The sequence below is a fragment of the Trichomycterus rosablanca genome, chromosome 17 (genome assembly GCF_030014385.1).
Source record: "Trichomycterus rosablanca isolate fTriRos1 chromosome 17, fTriRos1.hap1, whole genome shotgun sequence".
Lineage (NCBI taxonomy): Eukaryota > Metazoa > Chordata > Actinopteri > Siluriformes > Trichomycteridae > Trichomycterus > Trichomycterus rosablanca.
In genome coordinates, this window is record NC_086004.1 from 5,454,758 (window position 1) to 5,469,088 (window position 14,331).

The window sequence follows — 14,331 nt, forward strand, 5'->3', positions numbered from 1 at the left end:
TATATTCAGTATGCTATATTTGCTACATCATGGATGGTTTTGTTAAAAAGGGATGCCTTTAAACTAAAATATAATGCCAGCTGTACAGTGTTAAATGTGTAGTATTCTTTACAGAGACAAAAACAGCCAAACACGAGGCAACTCTTGGACCAAGGGCAGCCTGTGGTGCAGACCATGGTTCCATACATACTGATAAAAAATCTCTTGTTTAATGAACCCCAGGATAAAGTCAAGCACATTTAATTTTCTCCCCAAATTAGGATATTCCATTATTATCAAACCTTTTGGGATTTTGAAGTAGATCTCTACCTCCTACTTCCCTTCTAGAACTGAAAGATTCTCTTAGAATAGGTAGAATGGGCCTTAGGGTTAAGGGCCTTGCTCAAGGGTCCAACAGTGGCAGTGTGGCAGAGCTGGGATTCAAACTCTGAACCTTTCAACTGATAGCCCAAAACTCTACACACTAGGCTTTCGTAATTTATCTTCTTGGGATGCTTCAGGAATGAATGTTGCTCTGGATTAGAGGTTGATTAGAGTTTGAGGTTGATTAGAGTTTGAGGTTGATTAGAGTTTGAGGTTGCTCTACTGCTTTGGGTCTAACACTTTGTCCACACCCTGCAATTCCAGTGCTTTGCGCGTTCTCGCGAGGGGCGACATTAGGCACGGTGTATAGAAACGGATCACACTACCGACGTGATGACGCAAACACGCGTTAGTGTGTACGTGCGCGTTCCTGTGTGCGTCAGGATCAAATAGAGGACGACGAGCAGAGGAGCGGCGAGAAAAACCGACCACCAAACAGTCGGTCTTGTTAAAATCAGGGGAATTATATAAACATCAGGGTATAATTCCACATAAAACACCGGGGAGAGAAAGAAGTCAGAATGGCGGTGCTGTGGGTGTTTAGTGCTGTTTTATTGTGTTTTCAGCAGGCCTTTGCAGGAGCAGGTAAGATTGACGTCTTCCAGTTCTGGTCGATAAGCAGCCATGATTAGCTCGGCTTGGTGCATGTTGAATTGTTTCCTTCATTAACTGCGTACTACTTTACTAACTAGTATATCACATTAATACAATGTCTATAGTTTAAGTACTGCTTTAATGTACTATATAGTAAGCTAGTATGCAGTTTGGGACCTCGCCTTGAAAATTAGCAGCAAAATTAGGCGTTAACAGTTGTCTGTTTTGAGATACGTGACTACTACGGTTTTAAGATGGGCGACAAGTGAAGTATCTAATTAGGTAAATAAAACTCATTTAGTATATTTACTTTATTTTGGCTGTTTATGTAGCTGAATGTTGGTCCTCACCACAAAAAAAGCCTTAGCAACATGGGTTAGACTACTAGAGAGAGAGAGAGAGAGAGAGAGAGAGAGACTAGTTCTGCTGGTTAGTATTGGCCTGTTTTGCACAAAGCTAAACTAATGCAAATTTTTTTGTTTAAAACTGCTCTGTTTAGGATCAGCATATTTTGTACTTTAATTTCATCAAGTTAATTATAATACATCAAGTCAGAGTTTTAATTGTAGTGGTGGACGATCATATGGCAAATCGTATCGCGATACTTCCAACCGTTTTAACGATACAGACTACATATCGCGAGATTTCGTTTCATGATCAAAGCAGCGATAAGATTTCAAGATTTCAAAGCTTTATTGTCATATGTACAGTAGGAAACGTGTTTCCCTGTACAATGAAATTCTTATTTTGCTGTCCACACATGATGTAACAAAGTACAAAGATAATAATAAAATCAAATTAAGAAATAAAAGTTAGATATAGTAAAAAAAACACGCTGAGTATAAGTTATGTACATTGTGCAAGAAAAGAGCAGATATATTGCAATCAGACAATATAGTTACATGTGCAAAATGTAAAGACAGTAGTGTAAACATACATATATAAAATGTAAAGACAGTAGTTAAAACAGGTAAACAGCTATATCCAAATATAAAATTGTTTAATTTGATCTACATAATGTTTTAATCTTGATCACTTAAAAATACAACAAAACATAAATAGCAACCAAATTAAAATATTCCACTTTTTGGCTGTACATAGTAAATTTTCTGTTGATTTTCTCTGGACAATTCAACAAGTCTCAGTCTCAAACCAACAATCAACAAGTAAAATCAGTATCTATCAGTAAATAAAGCATAAACCGGAAACCCTCAAAGTACAAGACTGTGTAATAGAAATGGAATTGTAAATGTGAATGGGCTTGCTGCTATAGGCCCAGTGTTACTTAGAAAAGGTTCAATTTCTCAGTCATATATATTATGTTTGTAAATAATAATTTGTCTGAGTATCAAATCAAGGTTTATTTGTCACATACATAGTCATACACAGTACAACTGGCAGTGAAATGCTTCTGTGACTGCCCGGCCACAGTAGTTACAAAATAGACAAAATACGTATGTATACAAAAATTATAGAAATGTTTTTAAAATGTAAAAAGTGTTGAAAATTAGAAAATTGAAATTAAGAAAATAACTTAAAAATATAATTAAAAGAATAGAAGCAATTTAAAGTGAACCAAGTGTGCAAAAGTGACAAAGTAGTCACACACAGTCACACGTGTTATAATTAAAGTACACAGTTAAACGAGATATACTCTGTTTAGTTTTAATTTATATCTTGTTTACATTCACTGTTTAACTACAGACTTGTAGTTATTTAACCGGTGTAGGCAAGTTCGACCACCAACCCCCTTCTTATGGGCAGCTGGTAAAGCTTAAAGGTGTGGTTTTTAACAAGCTGTTTCTTAACAAGTGTCTGTAATACAAGGGTTGCATTAAGTGCTTCTGCAATGAGGGTTTTTTTGCCCAAATTGCGCCAAGTATTTCAACAACCCATCGAATTCTTGCACAGTTTTAATCAGGCAAAAATGTGTCTTTAAAGGATTTATTGTAAGCTTATTATAAATATTTATCTCTGGGCAAGTGTGAAGTTCTTATCAACAATTTCCAAATGTTCATAGTAGTTGCAGGAATGTAGAACAAATCTGATCCGAAAGTATTAGTCTGTTTATGGTTTTATATCTACTTCAAATTCAGGTCAGTCCTGAATGTCAGCAACTCAGTAGTTTTCAGGACCAGTGCATTGTTTAAATCCATTAAACATTAGTGTTCGTGCTGGGACTTGTTCTGTCACCCGTAGCAGCAGCGGAATAAAATGTCAGTGCCTGTTAATCCTAACCTATTCAGCTTCTTATTTCAAGTTAGAAAGAAATAGAAGATTAAGCATGGCAGGGTGGGTGGCTGTACGTTTAACAGCTAGAGTAAACCTACACTTAAACACAGACGCTCAACACAGTGCAATTAAATGGCACTTGACTTTGTTTGGCGTCAGGTTGCTGCCCGCTCCTGTCACCTTTCTGTTGGGATGTTTTGTCTATATTTAGAAGAACAGTTAAAGGTCAACTTTATCCTTCATCCCTGTTATTTTATGGCATGCACATCAGATAAATGCCTCAGAAGGCAACTGCATCAGTGCCATATTGGATTTACTAACGGCAGCAGCTCTACATCAGAAATAAAATTAGATTTTCCCTGTAGTCCTCTGTCTTCAGCTTGCACAGCTTGGAAAATTGGGTTAGCAAAAGAATGCAGGTATTTATGTAGAGCTTATTAGCCAGGGTATTGTTTGTTAGCACGGCAGCCATTTTGCTCAGAGTGGAAGAAGCTAGGAGTGAGCGACCACAGTATTCTTGCGTAACATCTTATTTCCAGTGTGTCTTTGTATCAGAAAGTTCATTTCCTACTTGTGAATTTTATTTGAAGGTACTCTGTATAAGCAAGCTTTTTCATGACCAAATCATGAGGACTTTTAATTAGCAGATGTACGCATCCAGAGAAAGGATCAAAATCCTTCCCACCTTTAATTAATGTAAAGCATGGGTGCACTTTGTTGTTCTTGTCTTGGGTTCAGTGATTAAGGGTAGGCTCTGGACCCACTGTGGCTGTAATAAGAATGATGAAGTAAATAAATGAATGTTTGGGCAAACCATGTTATAACATGTAGGGTTTTTTTTGGTATAGGTACTTGTATCTTCATGAGTATTTATGATTCTTCATACTTTCATCATGTCTTCATACTTCATACTTTCATCATCTTAAAAGGTCTAAATTGACTTGTTAAACTATTGTTTTTTTAAAACAACTACTTGAAAGACAGACATTAATCATCAATATAAAAAGACCAGCACATGACCTGACTGCATTTCATTAATGTGACAAACTGGTTAGCACAGCTTGTTCTGCTGATTTATTCATCTTTAATAACCACTTCATCATAAGAGTTGCAGTGGGTCCAGCTTCACATAGGAGCTACATGTAGGTCATGAATACATCCTATACAAGGAACCCCCAATTTTAAAGGGCACCACACCCTCATTGCACCGTAACACACACAGGTCCTCAGAACCCTGGTGCTGTTTGGCACCCACAATACCTTCTGCACCACTGTGCTGCCCTTTAGTGAGGATTCCAAATATTTAGATTGACCATATATCATACTGGCACTGAAATTGCATAGTGGTCAATTCATGTTAGTTCACCAGCAGTGAGATTGGGGTTTGAATACCAGCAGTGCTTTTGGCAGGCTATTGGCTATGATGAAAACGATATAAAAACAATCCTCTCAGTTTTTTTTGCTCCAATTATCTGTGACTGACAGCTACAACAGTGCACCGTTCTCTACCATGTAGTAGCCCAACCCCCCCGAATCAATATGCCAGTACAGCTGAACAACCCTCAGGGTGCACAGTCCCATTTTGCAATGCAAATGCATCTGTGTAAAAGTCGAGCTGTTTTTCAATAAAAAAAAAAACACAATTTAGATTATACTCTACCTATCTAGCTTATTAAATACAAACAACTAAAATATGTATAAAATGCTGAACAATTAATGAGCTTTTCATTTACATACAATTAACCAAAGTATACATTCCTTACAAAAAAGATAACAGTCCAAAGAACACAGTTTCAACCAAATGTTTGTGGTATGCTCCCACCATTTACCTTACACAAATAAAGTGAACAAATGAAAAAAAGTGCAACAGGTTCAGTATTTAAACAGATTGGATATAACTCATTCTTAATATAGCATCCATTAGAATATGACTGAGCTAAATACAGATTTATCAAAGTTGTTCATGACCTCTTTTACTGATCGGTAAATATTACATTTATTAGCTCAGATCTAGAAGTGCATGAGATGTGAATTTAATGGAAGATTCCTAAAACCTGGTTGTTTTTATTCTGTTGATATTATATAATGATATTTGATATTGAAGCATTACAGTTGCCTAGTTAATTTAGCTTAATAAAAAACAACACAGATGTGTGAACAAAATTTCCAAAACTGTGTAAATCAATGAAATTTGGAAAGAGTATTTACATTTATGAAGCCAGCAACCACCAGACACAGCTAAATCATTGGCTTACATTATGTAATACGAGAGTGGCTCACTGGGTAGCACTGTCGCCTCACAGCAAAAAGGTCCTGGGATCCATCCCCAGGTGGGGTGGTCCGGGTCCTTTCTGTGTGGAGTTTGCTTGTTCTCCCCGTGTCTGTGTGGGTTTTCTCCAGGAGCTCCGGTCTCCTCCCACTGTACAAAGACGTGCAAGTGAGGTGAATTGGAGATACAAAGTTGTCCATGACTGTGTTTGGCATTAAACTTGTGAACTGATGAATCTTGTGTAACGAGTAACTACCGCTACTGACATGAATGTAACCACAGTGTGTAAAACATGATGTTAAAATCCTAATAAATAAATATGTAATACGATCAGAGCGCAGATCGACCCTAATAAAAGAATACACTGGCCGATTGCGGATTGCGTTTTAGTAGCAAAAACAGCCGATTTTGATCATGTTAATTGTGTATCTCTGTTCAGCTCCAAATCTATGAATAGTGTTTGCACGACCTTTTGTGATGGTCTGACTAATACAACTTTTACCAGTTTAAAAGCCAGATTATGTTATTAACAATCAGGCTGGGTAGAGCTGTGAACGTACTGCAGTATGTCAGAGTTTCAATAGTCCCTGGTTCATACTCATTGGAGGCTTTTGTGCTTTCATGTGAAACATAAAAGAAAGCAAAAGTCGGCTGCTGTCGTGCAAAAACACACAGTTGCTTCATACGACAAGGAAAGAAAAACACAACCCTGTTTAGATCTCGGGTGTAGATGTTCGGATATCTGTCGGATACATGTGCTTCCAGGTTCTTTGCTTTTATTGTTGTTCTAAGACTAAGACCAGTGAATTTGTATAGAAATGACTCCACAGGGGTTTAGCTTCAGCGTACATTGTGTATTTTTTAATAAATGACTTGGTTTTCTGTAAAACTGAAAGTATTTGGATCAGATCGGTGTTGACATTTATTTCCTTTAGCTATTTCATTTTTTTCAGAAACTTTTTCTGTTAAATTTCTTTTGTCATTACATTCATAATATTGTATTATTTTACTGCATGCATTTACTGTTTACTTTTTAAAATCTGTTTGTGTTTGTGGATTTTGGGCATCATATAATATTTAAACTGATGCAAACCAGAATTTTGACTTGCATTATGATGCCCAATATCAAGCTGCTTTAACTTACTGTGGTTTTCTGCTTTCATTCTAACAATCTCTTTTCTTATTTCTTTTTCTTCTTATTTGCCATTACAATTACTCATTACATATCACCTCAATAAACTGCCTGCTCGGAATCCAACATCTAATTCCTGGACACTTGTGGTCATCTGCTCACAAATGTTTAGCTGGCTTTATAAAGTCGCCCATGTCTCAGTTAAGGCTGGTAGGTGACAGTGCTGTTATGCACTGTGAGGTGGTAGGAAACCCCATCCCAGAGGTCCAGTGGTGGTTTATAGAGGGCGATGAACCTAATGAAACCGCCTCTCAGCTCTTTGATGGAGCTCGAGTTGGCTACGTGCACATCAACACCACCTACATCCAGCATGGTGCCAGCACACTACACCTCATCGACCTTACGCTCAACGACACGGGGGTTTACGAATGCCGCGCCTCCAACGACCCTGACCGCAACGCTTTGAGGACACGGCCCAAAATCAAGTGGATCCGTTCACAGGCCAATGTTATTGTTTTTGAAAGTGAGTGATGAAGAGTAGACGAGCTGACTAGAGTTAGCTAAACTGCCCTTAGATTCTGAGCATTTTCCCCCTGTCGTGATCCTGTCTCTTTCCCTATTACAACCTGGCTGGCCTACACCTCTGGTCCTTTCCCTTAGCTATGTTTGAATGAAATGGAAGAAAAAAAACTTGCAGCAATCAAGCCTTTGAGAGATAGATCTGTCTTCTAGTCTTATTCCACTTGTTCCACTTTGGTTTTGAACGTTACTAACTCGTAGCAGTGAGGTTTTTTTTTTGTAATTCTTTAGTACTAGAATATAAGAAAGCTGTTGTTGTTTTGTGTTAAGTCCAGTCTGTCCCCAGTATTGCCTGGTTATATGACCAGTTGTACCGTGTTTTGTTTCCCTGTAGCTCATTATCCCAGTATTACTTTCCTTCTTGACCTTTACAGATCTTTTTAGAGAACGTTTGTTACTTTAGACTGCTGTTGCTTTGTGTGAACTGTGATGAATAAAAGCATCACTAACTCTTGCTTAGCTAATTTCCCTGTGTGTGTGTTTTTTTAACTATATTCATAATACTGGGGATAAATGCATAATACTTTGCATTTATTTTGCATGTGAATAAAAAAAATCAGAGCCTCCTGTACTGACCTTTGTGCTATAATATAGTTGTTTCAGTGCTCAGACTGATCTATTTCAGTAGCAAGTCTAGGTACATGTACCAGTATTGCTGGAATGTTTATTTTCTCCCTGTTGTGTACCTCTGCAGAGCCTGTGATTCTTAAAAACCCAACAGAGGTGAGCAACAAGACTATGGCCACGCTTAGCTGCAACCTCACCAACACAGAAACTCCAATCAAAAGCCACCACTGGATGAAAAATGGCAAGACAATTGAGAACACCAAGAAGGATAGCGACGCACTCTACACTGAGTACATGTAGGTTTCCTTTAATCCCTTTTATTAACACTTGATATATTCTGTACTTAACATGTTGCACCCAGTGGCCCATGATTATCAGGTATTCTGTTTACATAATTGTCATTAAGCTATTAGTGCTCCACAGTGAGCTCTACTGCATGTACCCAAGAGGTGGTCTGATGTGTCCATGCTCATGTTAGGAATTTTAATTGGCCAGTTTTTGCAGCCAATTTATGAAGCAATGAAGTATCCAAAACTGAACCACATTTATATGTAGATTTTAATACATTATATGACTTTCAAAGACATTTAGACACATGCTAAAAGCTTACCATGGAACCCTGACTCCAGACCAAAACTAATCCACAATCTGTACCAAGTTGTACTGTGTTGCATTGTAAACAAACAGGCCAGTCGATCCCTTGTTAGAAAAGGCCGGTGCTGACGTGCAGTTCGGCCTGTAGACAAGTGTGGCAGAAATAAGAAGGCCCCCCCCCCCCCCCCCTTCTGACCTAAATTCTCGATTAAAGCAGAGAACACAAGTTCTAGGACGGGTGAATATGTTGGGATGGTGTGGCAGCATTCCAGTTGGAAGCCATTTATTCATCCTTCCCAGACACCCATAATCTCAGGGGATATTGTGATTTGCATGTTCTAAAAGGCCTTTCAATTAATGCCCTAGGGTGCCCAACTTCTGAAAGGTCAGGATTAAGCACAGTTCCCAACACAGTCATTATCAATTATTAGTAATTTTAGAGACTGATAGATGGTACTGCTTTAAAAAGTCGTCTTACCACATATTGTGTCAATGAAGCTTAAAAGCTTAAAATTGTGCAGATCTCCAGTCTTCAGAACTGGATTTTGTAAAATTGTTTATATATCTTTATTTCTTACTGGGTTTTTTTTTTCTTTTTGGCAGTGTTTCGAAGATTGAATCCAACTCTGGAGTGTATACCTGTGTCTTCTCGTTTGATGCAGGGGAATTCAAAGAGAACATTGACGTCAAGAGTAAGAGCTTTTGGGCCCTGTTGACTTTCTCAGAGCATAACTATCAATTTATACTAACAGTTCAAGCTTGTTTTAAAGTGCATTTAACCTCTTTCCTGTTCAGATTCATTCGGATTCTAGATGTATACCTCAAACGCCATTATTTTCTGTATTTTCTTACCCTTTTTTCCATGCAGGTTCTCCTCATGTTACAACCCATAAGCACTCGGAGAACAGTAATGAAAACGATAAAGCTGTGCTGGTGTGCGAGAGCCACAGCTACCCCCTGCCCACTGACTGGGCCTGGAAAAAGATTACTGACTCCGAGAGCACGGTATGATTTTAATGTGCAGAAAGTAGGACTAGACTTACCGTTTTTTGTTGATTAACACGTTTTTTGACATTAACAACAAACAAAAAAAAGCATCTGTGTTTCGAGAATGTAGAAGCATTTCCCCCCAAAAAGTGCATGTGTTTAGCTTATTAGGATTATTAGCTTTCATGTAATAGTAACATCTATTTTTAACATTAGATACTGAAATTTATAATAATAATATTTTATACAGCGAATTTCATACACACAGCAGTTTAAAGTACATTACAGACACACATCTGTATGTTGTTTTACATCAGCACCAATCTTATGTGTTTAACCTGTGCCAATCTCGGAGAAGACGTTGCATACTGACCTATTTTGTGCATACCCAACATGTGCATACCCAACAAAAATACCTTAAACCCTGTGCACGTTTTTGCTTTATTATGTGTTCTTTATTGAAAACTATATTGAAACTGATTATTTTTCATTTTATGCTGATTCTGCTGTATAATTAACATTCTAACTGTTGCTTGTATGCAACAAAAGCAGTACACTGTCATGAATTCAACATGCACATTTTGAACCTGTCAAATAAGTAAACCAGTATTATCTCTTTTACTTAGGCCATCAGCAATGGCACTGACAGGTATACGATCAAGAGCACACCTAACAATTCCACGCTGATCATCGACAACCTGGAGGGCGATGACGCCGGAGACTACGAGTGCTTCGGGTCTAATGACCTGGGCCAGCATTCCCTCAAGATCCACCTGCGTGTGCGCAGTCGTCTGGCTGCCCTCTGGCCTTTCCTGGGCATTGTGGCTGAGGTCATTATTCTGGTCACAGTCATTTTCATTTACGAGAAGAGGAGAAAGCCTGATGAGATTACCGACGGTAAGAGCTGTGGCCGGTTGTTTTCAGAATTTGCTTGCAGCCCATTGAATGTACGATAAATGTATGTGTTAGCAGTGTTCAAATTCTTTTACTTTTGTGATATTATTTTTCAAGGTTGTTTTTATCACATTGTTTTAATTGTTGTCTTAATTTTTTGCTGTCCCTTGGAAGAGTATTTGCATTCTTGTATTTAGTGACTGTTAGTGCTGGGTTTGTTATTTTATTATTTACATTGTTTATTTCTCTGTTCGCTGCTGCTTTTACGTTGTGGTAAGTGTTCAAAACTGCATGTCAGGCTGAAGTGGTTTTACCCAGTCTAGGAACAGGGAGCAGATTTTTCCGAAGTGCAGGCTCGCTTCTTGCTTACAGTGGTCGCTCTCAGACATGGTGAAAAACAAACAGCTCTTTCACTGGTTACTGCCGACGGCTGGCTAAATTTTTCATTGGCAGTCAGAAACTAAAAAAGCTGCAATCATTTGTGATTTAATCCATGACCAGTGAAAGGGCTGATAAAGTCTAACCTGACCTGGGTTCGATTTGGTTTTCCTTAAGCGAGGTATCTGTAAATATTAACACTTTCTGGGGGTTTAGCATCATTTTTGCATGCTCTGTGCATCATATCCTTATTGCATGGGTTACTTCAGCTCTGGTGGCTTGCAGTCTTTCTCTTGCTCAGAGTTGAAATACAGATAACACCAGGTTGGGCAAATAATGGGGAACAGGCTCTTACCCCTGTGTTCATTGGGTTTTTATAAGGAAGGGTGGGGAAGGGGGGTGACGCGCATGGGAAACTTACAATGGTTCAAACGTTTGTGTTCTGGTATTACATTGCATGATTAACTGCATGAACTATTTTAAGAAAATAAAGTGTTCAGTAAAAATAGGAGAGTATTAGGGCTGTCAAATACCCTTAGTAGGTCATAGTTTTAAAAAATAATCTTAAATTATTATTAATAATTACTTAAGATAATTGCATGTGTCCTATAAAAGGTAATATTAGCAAACACTCCATGTATACTAAATTGACATTTGCAAACAAAATTAGTTGTTGGAACGTCTCTTGTGATTGTAGTTGGATTGTGTATATAGTATTAGTAATCTGCTTAACTAAACCCTGTACCAAATCCTACAAAAACAGAGTTGGATCACATTATGCTAATTTTAGTTTATTAAAATATAAGAATTATATATAAAGGTCAAACGGCTTCAAAAACTTTAGACGGGGAGACCAGCAGTGTGCAATGGCAACTTTATAAAACTATTTATTGTTCAATGTATTTAATAATTATATTTATATATTAGATATTAAATTGTTTATAAATTAAATGATCAAAATAATGCATTCAGTTAATTTACAATCATGAACTGGTATTATGCATCTGTATGGAGCTGCTCTTGTAATTTAATGCTGACTTCATTTACCATGTGTGTTTATGCCAGACTGGCTCAAGTAGAAGAAGAAGTAGTGACCCATTTTGCTGAATCAGTTTTTCTTTTATTTAATTCCAAAACTAATGTAATGTTTTAACAGTGCTAAAGCTTAGCACTTAACTAATGGCTGTGGGTATTCATTCAAATATTTTAACAAAATCTTTAGTATATTTTGTACAGCCCTAATAACAATCCTCAGAAATAATTCGTGATATTTTAAATACACTAATGAATTAGATTGTAGTCATAGTAGAATAAGACTTTCCAAATAGACAAGTTACATGAAGTGCCTGGTGTATACCATGTGCTTTTATGCTAAAGTTAATACAGTAAATATATTGAATAATATTCGTTAGAAATGGGAAACACTAAACTAAACTTTATGAAGCTGATCGTTCATGCACATAAAAAAAAAAAAGAATGTTACATTGGTTCATGTTTATGAACATAACATTTTGTTTTTATGTTTTCCTGCTTGTCCGCACCTGCCAACTTCAGATGACGACTCAGGAGCCGCCCCTTTGTAAGTCACATCCACACCCTTTTCACCTCTCATGAATAAAAGTTATCTTATCAGGCTTGTGCTGAATTAGGTGGATTTAAAGGGAAAAAAAACTACTGATGTGTTTCAGGAAAAGCAACTCTGCTACAAACCACAAAGATAAGAACGTGCGACAAAGGAACTCCAACTAAGAAAGGAGAGCGAGTGAGTTGGATCAAAGCATTCAGGATGCAGAGCACACTTCGTTCTAATTATAATCACGTTAATGTTCAGTTTATGTTTCTCTTTCCTGTCCAGGTATCCTGCTGACTACTAATCAAGATATTAGAAAAGCATGAAGCTGCCATGTGGCACATTAGCTAGTGCGCCCTGCATTCTCTAAATAAACTTTTTTTTTTTTTTTTTTTTTTTTTTTTTTTTTTTTGCTTAAGTGTAAGTGTCTTGGAATATCGATTGCTCTCCTTCTTTTTTCCAGTATTCCTCACTGTACCGTGCTACCAGCAAGTGTGTTCTTAAAGCGGGTTTGGAGAGGGAGGGGGGGAGCATTGCATGATTGTAATCTTGCTGTAGATGTGCGTCATTGTGAAGTCCTTTTGATGTGGGAATATGCAGTTGATTGTTTTCTTTGATGGTCACTTTCTTTACTGTGCCACACCACTGGCTTTAGCACAGGTGTCAAGCTGGTTTTAAACAACAGTCTGCATCCCCTATTGTTTTTAAATAAAATAAAGAAACTCCACCCTGTTTTCACAATCGATTTAAAATGTTGCGTACTTTGCAAAACGTCCAATATGTAAAAAATAGTAATAAATAGTGGGCCAGTACATCAGCACTGTTACAGAAGGTTGTCTGAAAGATATTGTTCATACCTTAAACAATTTAGATATTTTTTACCGAAAAACAACAACAATGCAACACGCTTAACCCAGCCCAAAACACTCTAAATCCTGCTTGCTGAAGCCGCTTAAATGCAGCACAAGTCAAATAGTATATGTTTTATTCATGTGATCACTGCTGAATTCATGTATAATTAAAGGTTTCCGTGTGCAGATTATTGAACAATATTAAGTAACATTAGTTATTAATTTTGTATTCTAACATTTTAAAATCCTATATGACTGATGTACCATGTTTGGCAGCATAGAATTTGTAAAGAGTGTCTCCAGCTTTTTGATTTGTATATTACTACAGTAAAGTAAAATGGCTTGATTGATTTTTCTTACATCTTTAGTTTAGTTTTGGCAGGGTTTTTTTCCGTAAGCCTTAATCTCGTTTGGTGTTTAAGCTTTTTTTAGTTGTAGACATTAATGCAGTACACAGTCACATGCCATTTTTGCAGTATATTGTACTGACACAGACTGCAGAATTCCACTTCTGTTTGCTAAGTGTCGTCCTAGAAAAATGTTTTAAACAAGGAGAATTAAATATATAAACCAGTTTACAACAGATTACAACAGATCTCTCACTGGTATTAACAGTAAAACATCTTTGAGGACCAAGTATGTAAAATACAGCATTTGATACACTAACTAACTGACCAGTGCTAAACCAGAACACTTTATTAAATTTCTATTCATGAAAAAAGGTCTCATTCAGTGGATTTTTTACACTATTATTTAGTTTAGTGACTTAATGTGTGCAGTTTATATTAAAGGCATGTTACATATTAGGAACTTAATATAAATGTGAAAATTATTTTTACCTTAGCAACATTAACATTCACCTGTATTGACATGCACATTTAATAAAGGTATTTGGTTTGATTTAATTATTTCTATGGTGTCTTGTAATTTGTTAATTATAATTAGATTTATATAATAGTCAAATAATCCTTGGAAGACAATTGATTATCTGACTAATAAATTAAATTTAAAATTTTTACCACAGTTGCTTTTAAATAGAGTAAATGATTTTTGTTGTGTACATATTTATATTGGCTTATGTGCTTAAGGATTACAACTTATTCATGTATGCTAGATTTTTTTTAAATCCTAAATTTATTTTAACTTGCCACCCTTCAGGTGGAAAAACAGTAGCAGAGGGTTCAAGTTTATTGCAGGGCAAAACATACTCAACTGTTCACACCAGACACTTGGTTCCCAAGATTCATGTTGCACACACCCTTCCAGCTGTGCCATCATGCCACACATTTTTAATACGCTGCAGGTAACACTGAAAACATTG

General features: G+C 36.9%; 1 protein-coding gene across 2 annotated transcripts; it reads left to right on the forward strand.

Moving 5' to 3' along the window:
* The first annotated feature begins 751 nt into the window (after nt 1-751).
* bsg (basigin) lies at nt 752-13,920 on the forward strand. 2 transcript variants are annotated; one of them, XM_063012985.1, is made up of 9 exons: nt 752-948; nt 6,763-7,113; nt 7,864-8,032; nt 8,934-9,022; nt 9,199-9,335; nt 9,944-10,214; nt 12,144-12,168; nt 12,278-12,351; nt 12,421-13,920. In XM_063012985.1, exons 1-8 carry the CDS (start codon nt 885-887, stop codon nt 12,336-12,338), a joined length of 1,167 nt encoding a protein of 388 aa, XP_062869055.1. In that variant the 5' UTR covers nt 752-884; the 3' UTR covers nt 12,339-12,351; nt 12,421-13,920. The 2 variants fall into 2 exon arrangements, with proteins under 2 accessions (XP_062869055.1, XP_062869056.1); XM_063012986.1 differs by lacking the exon at nt 6,763-7,113 and having other exon boundaries at nt 12,445-13,920.
* Nucleotides 13,921-14,331: the final 411 nt, after the last annotated feature.

Excerpts from the sequence above, each read along its gene's own strand:
- bsg (XM_063012985.1), top strand. The coding sequence starts at position 885 with ATGGCGGTGCTGTGGGTGTTTAGTGCTGTTTTATTGTGTTTTCAGCAG. Across the intron at positions 9,336-9,943 it reads TTACTGACTCCGAGAGCACG|GCCATCAGCAATGGCACTGA; the intron begins GTATGATTTTAA and ends TCTTTTACTTAG. Across the intron at positions 12,169-12,277 it reads GACTCAGGAGCCGCCCCTTT|GAAAAGCAACTCTGCTACAA; the intron begins GTAAGTCACATC and ends GATGTGTTTCAG.